At 39.8% G+C, this 19,937-nt stretch overlaps 2 protein-coding genes across 8 annotated transcripts; one reads left to right on the top strand and one right to left on the bottom strand.

Moving 5' to 3' along the window:
* The first annotated feature begins 974 nt into the window (after positions 1–974).
* On the top strand, positions 975–2,444 carry LOC112273297 (uncharacterized). 2 transcript variants are annotated; one of them, XM_024501901.2, is made up of 2 exons: positions 975–1,277; positions 1,519–2,444. In XM_024501901.2, exon 2 carries the CDS (start codon positions 1,677–1,679, stop codon positions 2,145–2,147), a length of 471 nt encoding a protein of 156 aa, XP_024357669.1. In that variant the 5' UTR covers positions 975–1,277; positions 1,519–1,676; the 3' UTR covers positions 2,148–2,444. The 2 variants fall into 2 exon arrangements, with proteins under 2 accessions (XP_024357669.1, XP_073385553.1); XM_073529452.2 differs by having other exon boundaries at positions 1,096–1,277; positions 1,642–2,444.
* Positions 2,445–3,137: 693 nt separating this feature from the next.
* On the bottom strand, positions 3,138–13,131 carry LOC112273296 (uncharacterized). 6 transcript variants are annotated; one of them, XM_090245192.1, is made up of 26 exons: positions 12,359–13,131; positions 11,994–12,155; positions 11,434–11,801; positions 11,165–11,260; positions 10,216–10,988; positions 9,677–9,892; positions 9,418–9,509; positions 9,085–9,198; positions 8,889–8,976; positions 8,657–8,746; positions 8,219–8,341; positions 7,943–8,029; positions 7,638–7,754; positions 7,358–7,453; positions 7,152–7,244; positions 6,947–7,020; positions 6,616–6,814; positions 6,399–6,487; positions 5,795–6,213; positions 5,301–5,574; positions 5,113–5,196; positions 4,823–4,918; positions 4,626–4,680; positions 4,228–4,391; positions 3,739–4,132; positions 3,138–3,537 (listed from the first exon to the last, which is right to left on the bottom strand). In XM_090245192.1, exons 1-26 carry the CDS (start codon positions 12,787–12,789, stop codon positions 3,403–3,405), a joined length of 4,929 nt encoding a protein of 1,642 aa, XP_090101318.1. In that variant the 5' UTR covers positions 12,790–13,131; the 3' UTR covers positions 3,138–3,402. The 6 variants fall into 6 exon arrangements, with proteins under 6 accessions (XP_090101318.1, XP_073385551.1, XP_073385549.1 ...); XM_073529450.2 differs by having other exon boundaries at positions 4,515–4,680; positions 12,359–13,048; XM_073529448.2 differs by having other exon boundaries at positions 4,515–4,680; positions 11,425–11,801; positions 12,359–12,939.
* Between the last annotated feature and the right edge of the window lie 6,806 nt (positions 13,132–19,937).

The raw sequence follows: 19,937 nt of genomic DNA, 5'->3' as shown, positions 1-19,937 counted from the left end.
TCTAAAAAGAACTTGACTTATTATAAAAATCTTCTAAATTCTGATCTTATTCCATCAAAATTCTCTAACATATAAATCCTTGATCCCTTCATACAAATAGTGACAAGACTATTAAAATTCACTTATTAAAATTGTTCTACTTGTAATTTCTCATCTCAATTGCATTTATTTTTTAGTATAAACATTGAACTTCAGTGTAAACATTGGACTTCTTTGTAACTAATATATATGAAAGACTAAGCCATTCTTAGTCTTGTAAACATCTTTCTTGTGTCTTAGACTTGATTCAAGTCTTTATAGTATATTTTTATTTAAAAATAGCCATTTTATTTTTATTTTTTATTATTTATTTGTTTTAATATTCTAATTATTTTATTTTATTTTATTTTTCTTTCATCTTCAATAACATATGAATATATTGTCTTTTGGATTTTGTCTTGATTTATGCTCTTGATAGTTTCACAAGACTACTAATAGATTATTGTTATGTAATGAAAGAAGTGAGTACAAAGAAGATCTTATAGAAGCTTCCTAAGGACCGCAAGACTTATGGCTTGAGCATCAAGTTGCAAATTACCTCCAACACAACTTTCTAAAACAAGAAACTTATGGAACAAATTCAAATATCCACATGACATATTTATTTAATTATCTTTTATTTTGATTTATACTTGAATATAATTTTAAAAATTAAAATATAACAGTAATGTTTGATGGATCTTACTATTATTGAACTCACTCCTGATGCCCTTAATTAACATGCCATTCATTTTCATTAATAAATTTCATCATTTGGTGATTTCCACGTTGGCTCTCGCTCTTTCTCATTGACTTCTACATTCTCTGTTAATTCGTCTCCAATTCATTATTCTGCTTTGAATAGATTAATGAAGAATATAAAAAGAATGACGATGGATTCACGTTTATGAAGCGGGGAAGTTGTGAGGGTTCTGGACCCGAACGCCATCTCTTCGCCGAGCGGAGCCGCCTGCGACGTTTGAATCGTCGGCGTCGAGGGGACCCAAATGTGGACCACAAGGTCCGATGGGGAGGAAGACCCATCAATGCCGCACTTCCACTCTGCATCATTCTTTATTAAGCTGGCTCATGTCAGGGCTCGTATGGGCTCTCCTGAGCGTGTGAGTGAAGCTTTGGCGTTGGACCCAAGACGGCGACCAGCCATTCTGCTTTAAGATCCAACACCACCACAGCCTCTCTACGATAGAGCAGAACATCCTCTTTCCACTGCTTGCCGTCACGCAGTATCCCCCGCTCGAGTGCGTTGTGTTTCAGACCTTGCAATCTGTGGAAGTCTTGTTTCTGCATTCTTGGCCGGATAGTCATCTGAAGAGCTCACGTTGTTAGATGTTGTCATGTTGCAAGTTGTGTGGGGAGTTTTTCACCTTGATCTGAGGCCTCGGATTTTTTCGCTAAACTCCTGAATGTCTTGACAGTCGGTAGACCCAGTCTGTTTGTCTTTCAGCTAACAGAGATATTCACTTCTATTTCAATGTGCAGGCACGTTGAAATATTGCGTTGTTGCACGGTTTTTTGATTCCGCTACGTGTGAGTTGTCCAATTAGCTGCAATTTGGTCGCAAATTGGCTACTGTAAGTCAAATAAGTGGTGCTTTATTTGCAGCTGTTGTGAGAAGAATTCTTGAAGGTAAACCAACCATGTCGAAAATTACCCCCTGCCTCTGGTTCGATCACGGCAAAGCAGAGGAGGCAGCGGCCTTCTACGTCGCTCTGCTGCCCGATTCTCGCATCGACAAGATTGTCCACGCCCCAGCGGACAATCCCAGCACTCCTAGTGGAGCGGTCTTGTTGGTGAAATTCACGCTGGCGGGTCGGCCATTCCTGGGCCTCAATGGAGGGCCAACCTTCAAGTTCACGGAAGCAGTATCGTTCACCATCGACTGCGACGACCAAGCCGAGATCGACCACCTCTGGGACGCACTCATCGAGGGTGGGGGCTCACCCAGTGACTGCGGCTGGCTGAAGGACCGCTACGGCTTGTCGTGGCAAATTGTGCCCAAGGTGCTCCCGGAGCTTATGAGCAACTCCGACTCAGAAAAAGTGGCGCGAGTGTTTCAGACCATGATGACAATGCAGAAGCTGGACATCGAGAAGCTCAAGGCTGCCTGAGATAAGCATCGCGGAGCCTCGCAGCCAAGAACAGAACGCAGAACTCTCTCAGATCTAGACCCCACATTCCACCGGATTGTCATCCAGCTCCTAGTAGGCGTCCTAGTAGCTCCTTCCCCGATTGCCATAGCCCGAATGTAGCAAGTAGTGAACGCGTGAATCTGGAATTGGGCCGCATCGGCGCTGACTCTCCTTCTAAGCTCGATGCCCCGTTCTCAGTCCCTTCCGTCGCTGCTACTCTGCAGCTTCTGCTTCGACGTGACGATGAATGATACTTTCATGTGATATTTGGATGAACGATTATGTTTTTCTGGTTGTGTGTTTTACAATGCATTGGCAATTTTACGTGCTGTGTCTACACTACTCTTCTGAGCGCTTCAACGTCACCAGTTTTCTAAGTAATGTGGACTTAAAATTGAATTTTGTGTTAACTTTTGATGAGCTCTTTGAAAAAACACTTGGGGCAGAGTGTGCAATTGGAAATTAATTTTGAAGTGATGAGATAAAGTTACGTTACACTACTTATGATTTAAGTATCTTGGTTTAGTTCATCTTTTGATTTAAATATTAAAAACGCTCAACCACACATACAACTGGAACTTAATTGGCACCAAGTTGAATCCATGCAAGTGCACCTCCCTCTGAGTTGAAATCAATAAGGACACAAACGAATACAACTTCTGTATAAAATTATTCGGACAACTTGTATTTGAGCTTCTATACATAGTTTACATCAACTGTTATTATGTTGCGTAAATAACAATGATCATTGAGAAATTATTGATAATGTGCAATGCTTTTAAAACTCTATGGCCAATCACGTTATGCTGATATTTTAGGTTACTTCACGGTTAAATCGGTATAAAAAATGACAGCAGATAGGATATTGCCTTTAAAATAACCAATGTTCCATTGTTCACCCTCATCAACCTTCTATAGACAGTGATTTCTGAATGAGAAAGTTAGTAAATACTTGTGACATCTGCTGTGTTATATCTTACATAAAATTTCCGCGATGCTGTAGGTAATAGCACGCTCCATTAACAAATTTATGTACAAAATTCAATCAAGATGTTATATACGCAACCAGTTCTACATCGATCATGCCTATGCTAACTAGAATTTTACATCCGAAAATAGGCGCAGGGCCTACCAAAAGTCTAATGTGATTAAAACGAAGGTCTAATTTTAAAATTACTTGAATCCGTGATATAAAAGAGGCAAACGTAATGGTACACTGCAAAAATGCCTCCTGTTACTGCACTGGCAATGACTTCATGAACGACTTCAGTGATAGTTGTCTACAGGAACTTTCCTTGGGACTCTTCCCCGCGGTATGAGAAAGTGATAATTTCCTCTTCTTTGATGGTGGCTTGTTCTCTTGTGGGACCTGAGACAGTAGTCAACGAGTAAAACCAACTCAGGATGAAGCAAGAAAGACTTTCTTCAATAATTAGCTCACATTCACATCTGAAAATAAAAGCATCGGAAACTCAGAAAAGTTCAAATCCTGACGTATGAAACCGATATTTGTAGTATGCCCTGCAAAGAAATGTTTCTAGTTGAAAAGTTCATTGAAAGTGCTACTTACGTTTCCAGCTTTTTGCTTTGATTTGAGCACCAAAGCTTGGGGAGACTTATGAGATTCCAAGTCTATTTGCTTGTTTTGTGAAAGAGGCTTCCTAGGAGAAGTCGCTGGGTCAGCAGGCTGAATTTGGCACTCGTCCACCAACGTGGATTGTGCGATCTCAGTTGTGATAGTAGGTACTTTAATGATCTCCAAGGGGAGTACTGGCAGACAATTTAACGTTGAAACCGGCCTCTTCTGAGATTCCCTGGCTTGAGCCTTCAGTTTGGCCTTGGAACTAATAGGTTGATCCTTGATAGATTCTGCCTTCCCACCAGTGATTATCGAAGATGTGACCCACTCGGCTAAATTCTTGTCATTCATGATAGGCTGTAACTTCTTTGCCTCGTCAGATTTCCTAAAGGGGCAATGGTGGAGATCAGTGAATACAATGGAGACAAACAAGACTGATAACGGCAAGGAAATGATGGCAATGTTGTAGGTTAAAATTACCCTTGGTCAGTCTTCATTTTAGACTTGCGAGAGGCCTCAGCCCTGCTTGCCCGTTTCTTCAGAGCGTGATCAGTTAATCCATTGGGAAGTGACTCAATCAAGGTCTTTAGCCTTGATCCCAGTACTTGATCCGAAGGCATGCTCTCTTGAACCTGCTCTCCATTCTGAGTAGTGAACCATGGTTGAGCAAAAACATAAGGAACAGCAGTCAGTATAAGCCAAGAAGAACCTCGGGAATGGTTTATCACGAAATATGCTAAGGTGACAGTATGATACTTGAGCAGGACCTGTCGTGTGCAACATGACAGGTCGAGAACATTTGATCTTATTTGTGCTGAAGCCGAGGCCTGAAATATTGAAACAGTACACATCAGGTATAGTTGATGGGTTGGTCTTACCTTTGATTCCGAAATTTGTCCAGTACGGTTTACAAAAGAAAGATTGCTGTCCATCCTGATAAAAAAGCAGACGACAGTCAGATATCTGGCCGCATGTATGTCCACAGGTAGAATCTCAAACGCTGACTACTTAAATATACTAAGTGACATATCTGAGATTAATAGTTCGACAAGGTATCGGACTAGCATTAATTGACCTTATCTTTTTGAAGTCTTTGTGGCCGTGAATGTGAGCCCCCTTCAACAGGTCTGCATCTTCTTTGAGGCCCCACCAATTTGGGAGTTTCTTTGACCTGAAAAATAAGAAACGGTTAGATCCACAGCTTCATTAAGATCACACATACTTGGGAACTAAATGTTTATAAGCTTTAGACAAGCTGAGGTACTCTAGGAGATAAAGCCGACAAACTACGAAATCAAACATACGATTAAGGCCTTCTCCTGCTCCAGATAAAGTGAAGAGAAAAGAGCATAGTTCAAGACAAACCTCTGTGGCATGTCCATGAAATCAAAGGCTCGAATCTGAAGAGCCTCAGCCAGTACTTTGCGTTCATGCAATTGCTGCAAATATCTGCGTTCCGAGCAAAATCTTTTAAATTAGAATCGTTTCATTGCAGTGTTCTCAGATAAACACAGTTGGCAAAATTGTATCATAGTAGGTAGCAAGACACACACCGTTGGGCATTCCTTTGGATTCGGTCCTTGCATGCTTGAGACTCCAAGACTTTCCGTACAGAAGCTGGCAAAACCAAAGGCTGAAGTTTCGGCTGCTCTCCCATTTCAGTACAGTTACGAGGCTCGGCATTAGTTGAAGTTGGATCCTCTACAGTTGAGTAAAGTAGAGCATTAGCGCCTACGTAACTCTGGCACAACTCAACCAAGATGTTGGAAATTTCATCAATGTCCTCTGGACTGCGATGCTCCAACCGAGCTTCTTCCCGTATTTGCTCTGCAAATTCCACAACCCTGTCAGTATAAACAACATAAACTAGATGCAACGTAATTGTATTCAACTTGGCACCCAGTAATGTACGGAAAAAATGGTCTTCTGCGTTTGGGTGGGATGCAAAACCAGTTGAAAAATGATTTTTGACTGAGAACTGCCTCGTAGATTATAAGATGATTGAGTCTCCACATTCACATGTTTCAAAACGGGCTTCATGCATTACCAGTTCGATCCCTCCCAAGGGCAAAAAATCGATCTTCAAGCCGCTTGAGTTCCTTCTCGGACCAATAATTGATGTGGGTCCCGTTTCCTTCAGAGCTCTCCAGATCTGAAGAAAAAGAAGCATCATTTTCATTTCCAGCTTTCTTAGATTTCATACCATCATCCATCTCATCCGAGCTACTATCCTCCAAAGACCGGGCATTCTCGCGATAATTAACACGACCGCGAGTTCTCTTCCGTAAACCCCCGGGATGGAGATCGGTAGGTACTTCAGCAGCTATAGCCTCTGCCATCGTCCTATCACAAGCTTCAGGCATCAATCCTTGCCAAAAACATTTTGAGTCCTGCTCAGACTCTGCTACAGCATCCACCTCTGGATTGGTTTTGAATGTCGCAACAGAAAAAGTATTGTTGCCACGTCTGCCACATTTCAGGTAGTATAGTTGATATCACCACATTAGCATCAACGCAGGAATAATTGCTCAAATGGCTAGGTATTGTGGGAGTGATTATCAGAACGATCATTCCATTAACAGAAACCGATATCTCCCAGTACACACAGTAAAGAACACAAAAGTACGACAAAGAAATCTTCAGTGATTTACCCCCCAATCTGTCTTTGTTGTGTCCTTTGCTCCAATATCTGGTCAATATCTTGGGCGTTAAACTCTGCGGCAGCTTCATCTCCCCCGTCCTGATGTCCAACCACCAAAATTATCCATGAAATTGGTGGCGGTGAAGATCCAACAAAAACTAGAAGTGCAAAATTGTTTCATTGTCAATGCTACATGGCTCAAGCATGTAGCAAGTTAGTCATAGTACCTTCATTATGTCGTAAGCTCCGTGCTTGAGCAAGCTTTCAATGTGCTTATCATGGTCAAGGTTAACATCTGCGCCTACGCGATTTCCAAGGATAGCTTCGTCCAGACCATACTTGCGTGATGAGCACTCAAATAGCCGCTCCTCGTAAGTGTTCCTAGTGATGAGACGATAAATTTTTACATCCTTTGTCTGGCCAATTCTGGAACATTGCAACGAGAACTTAATTAGTATGAAATACTCGCTGACGCACACGTTCGAAGAAGTGAAGCAGTAAATCCAACTCAGTCGGTTCGTTGCGTTTGAAAAGAATTACATTTGGAGAATAGCGAACCTGTGACATCTTGCCATAGCTTGCAAGTCATTTTGGGGGTTCCAGTCAGAATCGTAAATGATACACGTATCTGCCTGCACATGCAGAAGTAAGCGATTTTCAGAAATTCTGATCACTACTCCTTGTCAGGATGCGAAATGAAACATATGATGCTGACGAAGCATTAACTAAGCAAAGAATACCAAAACCAGGACAAGAAGCTCACAGCAGTAAGGGTAATCCCCAGGCCACCAGCACGAGTAGAAAGTAAGAAGACGAAGATGTCGCTGTCTTTAGCAGAATAGCGGTCGATTGCGGCCTGCATCAAGATGGGCATTGCTCACATATCAGAAGCTAATTGTCCCTACGTGTACCTTGCGTATTTTAGGAAGCTTAGATCCAAAGCAAGGCATGAGAGATATTACATCGTACCTGTCTTTCAGATCCACGGATCTTCCCATCAATTCTTTCATAAGAGTACCCCTTCATGATCATGTAATCCTCCAGTAAATCGAGCATGATTGTGAACTGGGAGCACAATTGAGCAAACTACGTCATTAGTCACGTGGAAAATGATATGTAGATGCCACCAAGAAAGACCATATTTGAAACCTTCCCATTGTCTAATCTTCGCACAACCTAGTCTAACGAGAATGGATTAGCCAACGTTCAATTCAGACATTACAAAATCTAACCGTCTGCGAACGATTACCTGCGAGAAAATTAACACGCGCCGACCTGCATCTTTAAGCTTAGGCAGAAGTTTGTCGACGAGTATCATTTTCCCCGAACTATTTTGAAGTAAGTTCCCAGAAGCATTTGAGTCGTTCTAGAAAATAGAAGAGTAAAATACAGATTCAAATACAGTAACAAATATTACCAGTGTACGTCGCTGTTAGCTAGAAAGGGCAAACATTTCAAGTGGCAAATTCTAAGAACAGCTATCCATGCTGTGGAAATAGAGTTATAATGCATTCAACAATGCATGAAGTGGAAACATCCAAATACGAGACTTACAGCATTCGATCTAAGTTTAGCAGTCAGGCTGTCCTCAAGCCCATCACAAAGAAACGGATGATTGCAAACTTTCCGAAGTTCCATTGCCTGCATCATCATCAATAGAGAGAATCGTACAGATCAATAACGTTCCCTGAAGGCACAATGTGCCGAGAAGCTCACAACCGCAGGTTCATAGAACCTAACAGTCCAGAGCCTTACAACAAAGTTTAGAGCCTTACAACAAAGTTAGTGCGCTACAGAGCATCAGCAGATCCTGAAACTCAAGTAGCTTACCACATTTCTTAGATTGGGCAAGTTACTAGTGCTAGAACCCTTCAACAAGCTTGCAACGTTGTTCTCAAGAATCGCCTTGTAGAAAAGTCTTTGATCCTTTGTGAGCTCCACCCACACGATAGTCTACATCACCAAAAGGTAGGCTAGTGAAGAGGCAATCTTTGAACCAATCGCACGAGTAAGAAATGAAATTCTCGGATCCTCCTGAAGGTGAACCTTAGATATTGTCGTGAGGAAAGTTCAAGACATTCTCTTCCCATACTCCACTAATGTGGTTAGGTAGCAGTGCTTCACGTATCCACTTAGAATTGGCTTAATCCTATAGTCGTGTAGCAGTAGAAAGATTTCTCGTCCGCTCCTAATACACAACTGTGCGAGACTCGCAACTACAATTTGATGAATTGTCAGCTTCACAGTGATAATAAAGAGGAATAGTACCTCTTCTTTCTGAGGTATGCTTTTCTCAACGTCTTCCTTCATTCGTCTCAATAGTCGGGGCCTGAGTATGTTCTCCTGTAAATCCTTGATCTGGCGGACCCAACATTCTGTCAACCCTGGGAATCTGATGACCTCGACTGTAGAGTGCCGTGAAATGTTGCAAACAACTTCAAAAGCTATATTCAGGTGAAATCTACTTCACGACCAAACTGCAGTGTACAAAACCCTTTACCTGCTCGGCATCTTCTATCTCACCATACTTCTCCAGAAAGTCCTCCTCAGAGTTGAACTTCTCTGGATCTAACAGGTTCAGCAGGCTACTGCGAATCCACGACGATACTCGAGTGATTATTACTCACGGAGTTAAACAGATAAGAGCATGTGGACAATTACATAGAGATGCAAATTAACATATGTGAGTAACTTACAAGATCTCTTTCGTGTTATTTTGGACAGGGGTGCCTGTGAGGAGTAGAAGGCCACCCTTCCTGACTTTCAATTGTCGGAGAGCCTGCGTAGTTTTCGAGACTCTAGATTTCAACCTGAATAAAACAAATATAGACGGTGCAATTGGGCACCAGACTTAGCAGACAAGGAGTTCCTTCACAACCATCAAGAACACAAACATACTAGATGCGTCGGACAATTACCGTGAAAGCGTTAATTTATGATACTAACAGTTTGTTACATACATGTCATATGATGACTTTGAAGAAGAAAAAGAAAAGACTAGGGAAAGTGGAGAAGGAGGAAGGAGCTACCTGTGCGCTTCATCGACAATTATGTACTGCCATGTCTCCTTGGCAAGCTTGTTCTGGTCCCGCATCAACATCTCAAAACTAGTCAAAAGTACCTGTAAAAGGGACCCAATGATCACCATCAGCCTCAGACACATCTCTCAAGGTTCGGAGCATGTTATTCAGGAACACCGGAATCCTTCATCATGACTTAGAATAGAAGCGAACTAACGGCAAAAGCCACAAATCAGTGTCCACCTCCACTTAGCAAATGAATACGCACATTAAATTTGAGTGCCTTGGAGTTACTAGCAAAGTTGAACTCGTATTGGCGAATTATATCCCGATCGTCTTGGGTGCCAGAGTACACTATACAATTCATGTCAGTCAGTGACTCAATCTCACGTTGCCAATGTCCAAGCGTTGAGACAGGAACAATAACCAAAAATGGTCCCCGCAAGTTTCGCTTGCAACGCAGCGTCTCCAACATTGCGACAGACTACAAAAGCCAACACAAATATATGCAGGCTTCAGTGTACTGAAACTCAGTTGGCTCCAAAACTTCTTCCATGGAAACGAGGATAGTTAAGGACCTTAGCTTACTTGACCGAAATAGTAGACCATAATGAGCTTTGACAGGGATGGAAAACGTTGTAATAACTATATGCTTCTAATGAAAATCAGGGCGTCACACCCGGCACACGATTACTTGGCAGCACGCTTGTGAGGTCTAAAATACACAAAGTCCAATGTAGATATGTGACTGCAAAGATGCGACATCACATCTGCTGAAGGGGTTCGTTGCTTGGGGAGTGAATCGACCTGAATAGTTTTACCCAAACCCATTTCGTCTGCAAGGACACAGTTGGTGCGATTCTCAAAATTGTGGTCGAGCCAGGTAACGCCTTCCTCTTGGTAGTTCCTTAGCACACGCCCGTCCCTAAACCGCTTCTGAATAGATTTCCCGGACGAGTTCGATGGAGAGGGCACTTTGTTGATTTGGTAGTAACGAGAAATAGCCAGTCTATCACCTGACAATTTCTCTTCCTTCTCCCAGGTGACCTCCGTGTATGGAAGCCGACACCATTTCACAAGATAAACCTTTTTCTTCTTCTGAACTTCATGAGCTATAATCCGATCAATTTTGGTGAAGAGGGGATCAAATGCTGGACTGTCCGGCCGATCTGAACAGTGACCATCAACTCGTCCTAGTTGAGCTAACCGTTTCAAAAAGTTCCGGATGAGCTGAGGGCAGTGCTTCAAAAGGGTGCTCTCGTTTACATGTACCACATCTCTGTAGCTTTTACCGTACTCTTTCACAGTGAAGATCAGGGAGGAGTCACCATCCTTCCTAGCTGACAAGATCTTTTCCACCCGTCCAATTCGCTTTGCGACAGCGGCTGGACCCTCGTCCCTTTCAATGCCATATACTCCAATATTGAGCATAACAGGTTGCTCAGCCTCAAGACGATCTAATACTGGTGACGTTGATTCATCTTGCGCTTCACTGCAGTGCTGTGTCTCACCATCACATCCCTCTAACCATCGTCGAGGCTTCCACTTGGAGACGGCATCCACTTTGCTGGTTTCAAGACCTGCTAAACTCAGGCGTTAGCTACAAGTCTGAGAGATAACTGATACATCAAATAGTGAAAACAAGCATAAGAGTATCTACAATCTGGTAGAAGCTCTAATGCACTTCGGATCAATATATAATAAGAACAAGAATTCAGTGAAGTCTCAGAGAACGATTCGCAGTGAAATATACCACCTGCTGGTCCGCTTTCATCGGAAGAGGAGGCATCTTTCAAGTTTCTGATACTATACTCACGTAATGGACGCCGCTGTCCAGGAAGGGACTCTTCACCTGTAAGAAGGCTCGGAATTAGCGAAATGCATAAAAACTTGCGACGAGGCGGAAACACCAAGAACGCCTGCTATGTATCACATAATCACGCACTTGAACACAGCTAGTAAGATTCAGCACCCCAGAAAGTTCATATGATTAAAGAAGAATGAGGCGAGACCCACGAAGCTTACTAGCTTCAACACTATGGTGCATATCTGAAGAGATACCCTTCGAGCTAGCAGGCTTGCTGAGATTGCGTAAACGCCGAGTCCTGTCATTGGCAGTTTTCTCCTTGCATAATGTTTTAGTCGATAGTTTTCTTTTGGTTCCATTATCCTCCTTTTTAAATGCATAAGCCCCGAAATCTACCAAGTCTTTATCACTAGCATCTTGCATTTCCTCGTCTTGGGCGTCTGAAAATGCTCCAAGCTGATCTTGACTTTTTGAGACAGCACCGAGTGGTTCGAATTGTTCGTCATCACTTGAGGAATGATCCTTATAGCTCAAAACGCTCTGTCGTGCAGGACGAGAAGAGAATCTTGCGATCGACGAGCCATTACTTCAAAAAGACACAGCGTCTTTGTCAGGTACGTCACATCTAGGATTAAATAACTCCAGAAACAGTCCACAACCCAATCCACTCATGAATTGATTACAAGAAGGGCAAGACATCACTGACAATCCTGGCCAGTTTCAGAGCGGTTTCATTGCAGTAAGCTGTCAACGACATGACGGGCACATGAGACCCCACCTGAGTTTCATGGGACATCTCTTCAATGGCCTATCATCGCCACCATCATCATCGCTGGACAATGGCACACTATTTCCTCTAGGTTGCGCCACCACTTTCCTCTTTCTACGTCCTGCTTGTAGCAACGGGGGAGCTCCTTCAAATGCGTCTTCACTATCACTCCTATCGATCAAGGAGAACTGAGGGTGAGTTCATTTTGGCGTTAAATGCATTCGTAGAAGAGCATAAGAACACATTCAGTGAAAATCTAGTTCAATGTCAATTGATTATGACGGTAGATTAAGTCTACTGACAAGCAGGACACCGTTTGAACGGTCCTAGAGACGTAATCACATCGTTGGAGAAGAGGGCTAGGTTAGATATACCCCAAATTCACCCGACTGGGCCGATCCTCAACATTGCTGACATTGGGTTGAAGATATTTCAATAACAAGTCTTTGGAAGCAGGTTTCTTGGCCTTTGTCCTGGTGCCTCCAGCTATATCATCACCTTCACCTCGCCCTTCCGCAAGTCGCCCCGCTTTCAGCTTCCTGCGACGCAACCGCCCGGTGTGTATCTTCGTCGCAACAGGGACATCGTCATCTAAGTTTGATGAATCGTCGGAAATTGCTTCAGGCTTGTCACCACCGAAGCTGTCTTCACTATCAGATTGCTCGATCTCATCAAACACCCCAGGACTAATCATCCTACTGGCCGAAGCACCTTCTCTGGTGACTAGCGGACCTTTAGAATCAAGATCAATGTCAACAAATACACGATTGGTGTAATCCACCTGTGACCTCTCCCGCAGCCGCATTGCAATTGCAGATGCAGAAGCCGGGCAACGTTGACAACCTTCCACGACAAACTCAGCCCGCCAAAATAGCAATTGGACAATAACTCATCCAATCGGAAGAAGCAGACACGAAGCGAGCTCAAACCGACACTCAAGAATCCCCAAGTTGCAAGCAATTACGTCTTCACTCGACAATTCAGCAGCAGAACACCGAACCACAAAGGCAGGGCACAACTACACAGAATAGCAAGAACTCCAAACCCAGAAGTCGGGGCCTAGGGAAATGATAATGCGGTCACAGGAACAGCGCCACCGATACAAGAGAATAGCGGTGAACGTTGGGAGCCAGGGGGGAGTGGTCTGGATGGAAATGGAGGGAAACAACCTGATGGAGGGAAAATTTGTAGTAGGGTTGTCGAGGTGTACCGCGCAGGCTTTGAATTGAAGCCCGGGTTTGGGGAATGGAGGAATTTCCCGGGAACGCATTCCCGCCATCCAACGGCTTATCCCTCAAGCTACAATCTACGCGATGTTGTCCACCGCATCGTATCCGTATCCATACGCCTCTGCCAAACTCTTACGATGAAGAAAAGGAACCATTCACATTGCCCGCCTGATTGAAGATTGTAGCATCAACGTCTAAAGCGTCCACGGATGAGGATCCTCGGGCACCATCTTCCCATCCATGGATCTGTTCATCCTTTCTTCCTGGCCTGTCCGTGCATCGCCCGCCTCGCGGAGGCTCGGAGGGTGGGTGGTTTGGGCTGGTGGATGGATGGCTGTTGTGGCTGATGTGGCACTTGCCCTTGCCACCGCATATGCATACGTGGATGGACACGGTGGACAGGATGGGAGAGAGGGATTGGTTTGGTGGGGGGGGGGATTTCGGCATCCACAGTTCTGTGTGTCTTTACTGCCAGTTTGTTTCTGTTTGCGTCTCGCATCAGATTATTGGAAGTCTTGGGGTTTTCTTCTGACATGTGCTGGATTCCATCTTTATTGTTGTGATTGCAGATTTGGTGATAGATTCGTATCCATTGACACAACTTGTAGTAGTGTATATATGAGACTACTTGCTCAATTTCAATAGATATACACACACACACACTTCAGCTTGTATTGTGGTTTGGCTACTGCTTAAAAGTGGTGGAGGTTTGCTTTTACTATATTATTTGATCTTTAATACAACAAAGAAACACCATATATCTAGTTTTCCTAGTTGGTTCATTTTGTGGTTGTGAAATTGATCGACGGCTGGATAAAAGGGTTCTTTAGTCAAGTTTTTTCTTTCTTCCCCCCCTTTTTTTTTTATATATTTTTTTATATATATAGTTATATATCAATAGGTTCTTGATTACATTCAAAACTGCAATTGTATCCGATTGTCAATTCATCAAATTAAAAATAAAAATAAAAATAAAAAACACATTATTCAACTCAGAAAGTAAATAATTCATATAATTTTTTAATAAAAATTAATATTTCCTTGTATAAAAACATTCTATGATATTTTTTTGAAGCTTTAAATTCTTCTGGGATATCTTTAAACTTTCTAAAATTATATAACCAAAGTATCATTCAAAAGCATAACTAACAAGTCTTTTCAACAAGTGATTTTTAGAACTTAATTAAAAAATGTGTCATATAATTAATTTTCATATCTTGTGAAGAAATAAACTAGTAGTTGAAGAAAAATAAATCTTTAATATTTCAATAAGCTTTTTATTGTGGCGATATTTTAATTTTTCTTTTTAATTTTCCTTTCATGTAAAAAAAACACAAGTTTGTCTTTTCAGAGGATTGGATAAAAAAATACTCGGGTCATAAAGAATTATCATATATTTTTCACTAAAAAAATTATTTATATTTTATTTTTAAATTTTCAAAAAGCGCATTTGTATTTATAGAAATGAAAACATACATTTAAAATATTAATGACATAACTCTTTATATATAAATATACAAAAATTAGTATTTTTAACTTGAATATGTATAAATATTTATATTTTATATTTATTTACTGAATTTCGTATAAATTTTAATATCAAGTATAGATTTTAAAAATCGAGTTTATTATTTTAAAATAATTTTCTTATTATTATATATATATATATATATATATATATATATACAATTTAACTTTACTTAAAAAGATGTAATTACATTTAATACTTAAACTACTTCAAATATAAGTCAAAAAAAAAAACTTTAATGAAACTTCTTAGATCTAAACAAAATATGTAGATTCTTATAGATATGTTTTATAGATATAAATACTTCTATTAGAATTACTATGGAAATAATCTATAATTTGGATGCCTGGGCCACAAGTTTTTGGTTCCTAAGAAGCTTTTACATGGCTTTCTTAGTAGGTAGTATATATAGAGGCAAGGTTATAATCATTTTATGTCTTATCAATGTCTTTATTAGATGTCAATCTTAATTCAAGACTCTTTAATTTCTTTAAATTTAATTATTATTTAATTATTTTTAAAAATATAATATTTCTATATTATTTCTAGATCTCTTATTATATTTTATAATATTTTATTAATGATACATAATTTTATAATCTTATGAAAAAATCATCTTGATTTTTATTCTTAAAAAATAAAAAAATATAAAACATAAATGATGTTTAAATTTATTCTTTATTGATAAAGATTGAGTTAAGTTTTTTATATTTTGAAGCATCAAAGAGCTTCAGAGTTTAAAATTTACCTTCTTCTAAATTGATGTAATATTTGTAATATAACTCTTTTTTATTTTTTATTTTTTTGCTTCTCTTTGTTGTGTAAAGGTTCCTAAGTTGTCATTCTTATCACACAATTAGTCAAAATAAAGAATGTCATAGCTTAGATAAAAGACCAAATAGAATAATTGGTGCTTGCAACAGATTAAATTTGTTTATAGCATAAATTAACATAAAAAGTGATCAATCAAAAAGATATGTAGATATCAAAAGTTTCTAATGAAATTCAAAGTAATACAATTGCATCTATTAGAAAACCAAAAATTGGTCTATTGCAATAGGTCTATGGTATTAAATTTGAATTTTGAGGACTTATTAATAAAATAAAAATTATCATTAAGATCTAATTTGTTCATTATCTGAGTCAAGCATTTTAAGTCAAGTTTAATTGAACTTCACTTTAAAATTTTTTATATTATTTTAAAAATTGAAAGGCTTAATTTTAAATTTTTATCAAATTTATAAAAAAAATAATACTAAATTGATCTATGCATAGTAATTATATCAAAAATGTGAATTGCTATGTCATAACATTGATATTAATAATATTTTATTCTTATTTTATTCTTATTCTTATTTAAAAATAAGTATATATTAAAATTATGAATCAAAATAAGTTATATAATAAATTATTTATGTGATGTATAAAAATAGAGTATAAAAGCATATTACTTCCTTGACATGCAAGATAAAATTGATTATGATAATCACATGCTTGTATCATATCCTTAGATCAAACTTAGTAGTTCTTACAAGTTGTTATTCTCTTAGGTTTTGTTGTAGGTCTTTTATGACAGGATGCTACAAGTAGTGCTATCTTTAGTTACTTTGTAACAATGTTTTTGTAAATATCTCTCTCTTCCAATTATACTTCTACTACAAATTTCTATAATACAAGCTATGAGGGGCTTCTTTTAATATTTTACTATTGACTTATTGTTAGTGCATCTTTCTTCCAAAATTTTGCAATAATTTCTTTATGTATAGTTCTTTCTTTAACAAGTAAAAAATTTAAATAAAAACTTGTGAGTAGCTACCAACTCTTTGAATTGAAGATATTAATAGCTCTTCTTTTTGCAATTAGCAATAATTAAATTGATTGGAATTTTATTTCGTAAATTAATCTATAATTGTATTATTCTTTAACATGAGATTATTAGATAGGCACAAGTTTTGAATTGCTTATAAAATATCATTCAAATGGAATTTGAACAGATCTTAATTTTAAGCAATCAAAAAATAGGTAAATGATTAAAAAGATTAATAAATAGATGTATGATTCTTTAGATGGATGTATATAGACAAATAGTCAGTTTTGCCTTTAATGTATAGAATATACAAGTAAATAAAATATTAATATATTTTTATTTAATAATTCAATAATATATGTAAATATTAGATTTAAAAAATAGCAGTACTAAATACTTGATTGTAACCCAATACAAATAAATAATAAAGTTATCATGTTATGGAAATACCAAATTAAATTTATAAGATACAAAGATATATATGTGAACCGTGTATGAATATATATGTATGCGTCTATAAATATATAAATATATATATATATATATATATATATATATATATATATATTATGTTCAACATTTTATTAAAAGCATCAAAATTCTAATATAAATATAGAATTTTCAACAAAGTCACTCATAGTTTTAAGTCTCACTTTGTACAAAACCAATCATTTTTTAATCTCTTGAATTTTTATTAAATCAACTAAATTGTTGCTCAACACAAAACAACAATCCAAAATATATTAATCTATTTTGGAAATCCTGTTTGTGATGTTGATTCCTGCTCTAGAACACAAATTTAGGATTTTGGTCGCCGTTTCCTTTCCCACACTTAAAAGCAGAAAGGTTTCGGGAATGGTGAAGTGGAACGATGTGTCGGTAAGAAAAGGGAGCGGGCAGACGGGCAGGCGGGCAGGAGGGGGGGGGGGCCTCCCCACAATTCAAACGACGTCAATCCCTGAGGGCACCACCACCAGCACCGCCACCCTAAACCCTAAACCACTTTCACATATCCGAAGGGTCATTCGTGTCTCTGGCGCTCCATCGGCCTTCGAATCCTTCCAGTCTTTAATCACTGTGGGGCAGACGTTCATTAATTTGAAGGATTATTGCATGTTCAGTGTTGAAATAGCACATAATTGCATTATCTTCAATGGCGAGGCGAGCGGGGAAGAGAGGCGGGTCCAAGATGAGGATGGCTAAAGTCGCAAAGAGAAGGTCTCATGTTCTTCGACAGCGAAAACCAGTAGCTGTGAAACAGCAGCGAAAGAGGAACATTAAAGATGATGACTATGGATCTGAGACCGCCACTGCGAGAGCTGGAGATTGCAAAGGGAAAAAAATCAAGTTAGATCAGTCAGATGTGGATACCGATGGGGATACTTCCCTTGCGACCTCTCTACAAGGATTCTCAGAGGAAACAAGTGCGAGTCCTGCATCCTGGTCGTCAGATAGCACACCAGGTAAAGGAAATGCCAAGCACGACCAGAAAGGCAAAAGAAAGCGGAAGTACAGGAAAGTGATCAAGGAGATTTCTGTGATGAGTAGTGGTAGCCAAACCACAACCGAGAGGACTTCAAGGAAGTCATCGAGGAAGTCCTCCCCGAAAAGGCGACGTCCTAGCTATATTCTGGAGAAGCAGACACATCAGAGCAAGCAGAGTGAGTCTGGCAAGACTACCGACCCTGCTGCGACTGGAAGCACGAGCAAGAAGGGCAACCATCCGCAGGTAGGCAATGATGCGCAAAAGGGGGTGCCGAAGGATGCTGAGCCCAAGGAAAAGGCAACTGCAAAGGAAGTCGTTGATGATAAGCACGAAGAGGAAAGTTCTAGCTCCAGTGGATGATGCCTAGGTCTTTACATCTAGCGCATCGTCTGCTTTCATGTTCTGTTTTCAAACTTCTTACTTCGATAAGTTTTCAAAATCTGAGATGCAATGCCAGTGCGTCATTCAACATGTTCTCAGTGATATCTGTGCAATCAGGGCCTGCATTACCATAGTGAATGATTGATGACCCGCCATTGACGTAATTCAGACCAATAGTTTGATCCCTGAAACTGCAATAGATGGCTACAGCCAACAAGAATTTGCGAATAAGAATCTGTGAAGAATAGTACAACCAAGCCTTGATGTGTGGTTGCGGTGACTGTTGGTGCACTGATTTCGTTAGTGACCAAGTCCCTTGAGGGCCATTGCAAACCATGGAGAGTAGGAGGGAAGACGTCTTTCCCTTACCAACTGTTCCAAATCAAATTTTATCTCAAGCAGTAGGAAGATGCATATCTCCAACAGTGACAATTCAGACTCAGGGCAGCAACGTGGTGGTGCTCCACCAAATCGAAAGTCATTATTGCCAGTCAATCTAATCAAAGGTTTCAAAATTATTGCTCAAAATTCTCGACTAAAATTTGCCTTTTCGTTTCGTTACGCTTATGACATGGCTGGGATCGTGAAACCGAGTGGAGTTATTAAGACCTTCTCGGATGACACACTCCACTTTTCATCACTTTAATACACGTCCTATTTCAAGCAACGATACTGCAATTTCATCCTCAAATGGTGTAGTCGACAAAGTTCATGAGGTTCTGATAGAAAGGCCTAAATGCATGAACGAATCACCAAATAATTAGAAACGTCGTGTCTCGAACATTAACTGGGGACGAACTTTGAGAGCTCTCCCAATGGCATTTAAGTTCTAGATTGTGCGATGAAGCTTGCATGCAAATAAACATCATAGATACCGTCATGTACAGCCTTATTGATGAGTCAAACATAGTGCAGATAAATACAAGGGACCTGGAAGATCTGAAGTGAACTGCTAGATAGTACGACTCTGCAAAAAGCATTATTATTTGAAGTCAACTATCGATGATCTGATGCATTTTGCAGAGTCCTAACCGAGTTCTGCTGAGAACATGGAGGCCTTTCAGAAGACTAGACGCCAAAATCTGTAGTTTCGCAGTGTGCAAACATGAGGCCGAAAAGGCAACCGGGAGTCTGCTTAAATATCTCCTGTTCCGTTGTCCGTGGAAAATTTTCCTTTCGCAGTGATTCCACGTCGTCGACGTCTTGTGGACTTCGTCACCAACTGATCTAAGCTTACAGACGACTTCTCTCTCAAGAGCATCAATGTTATAAACTTGCGCCTGCGATGGACCATGTCATGCCTTGAGATTCGAAAGAAAATGTGAAGATCTCTCAAACTTATGTGGTTGTTGTATTATTCATTTTATACTGTCTGTTCTCTCCCGGTACCTACACTTTCTAGTACTTGGAATGCTTTGGTGAAACACACTGCGAGGACAGTAAGCCCTTGTGGCAACAACAGCGAAGTGAAGGCCAACAAATTGAAACAACAAATTCAAACAAATATCAACAGTGTTCGGCA

This window comes from Physcomitrium patens, chromosome 20 (genome assembly GCF_059467195.1).
Source record: "Physcomitrium patens ecotype Gransden chromosome 20, ASM5946719v1, whole genome shotgun sequence".
In the NCBI taxonomy this organism is placed as follows: domain Eukaryota; kingdom Viridiplantae; phylum Streptophyta; class Bryopsida; order Funariales; family Funariaceae; genus Physcomitrium; species Physcomitrium patens.
The sequence above is the reverse complement of the archived record's forward strand: the minus strand, read 5'-3'. Positions and strand labels throughout refer to the sequence as shown.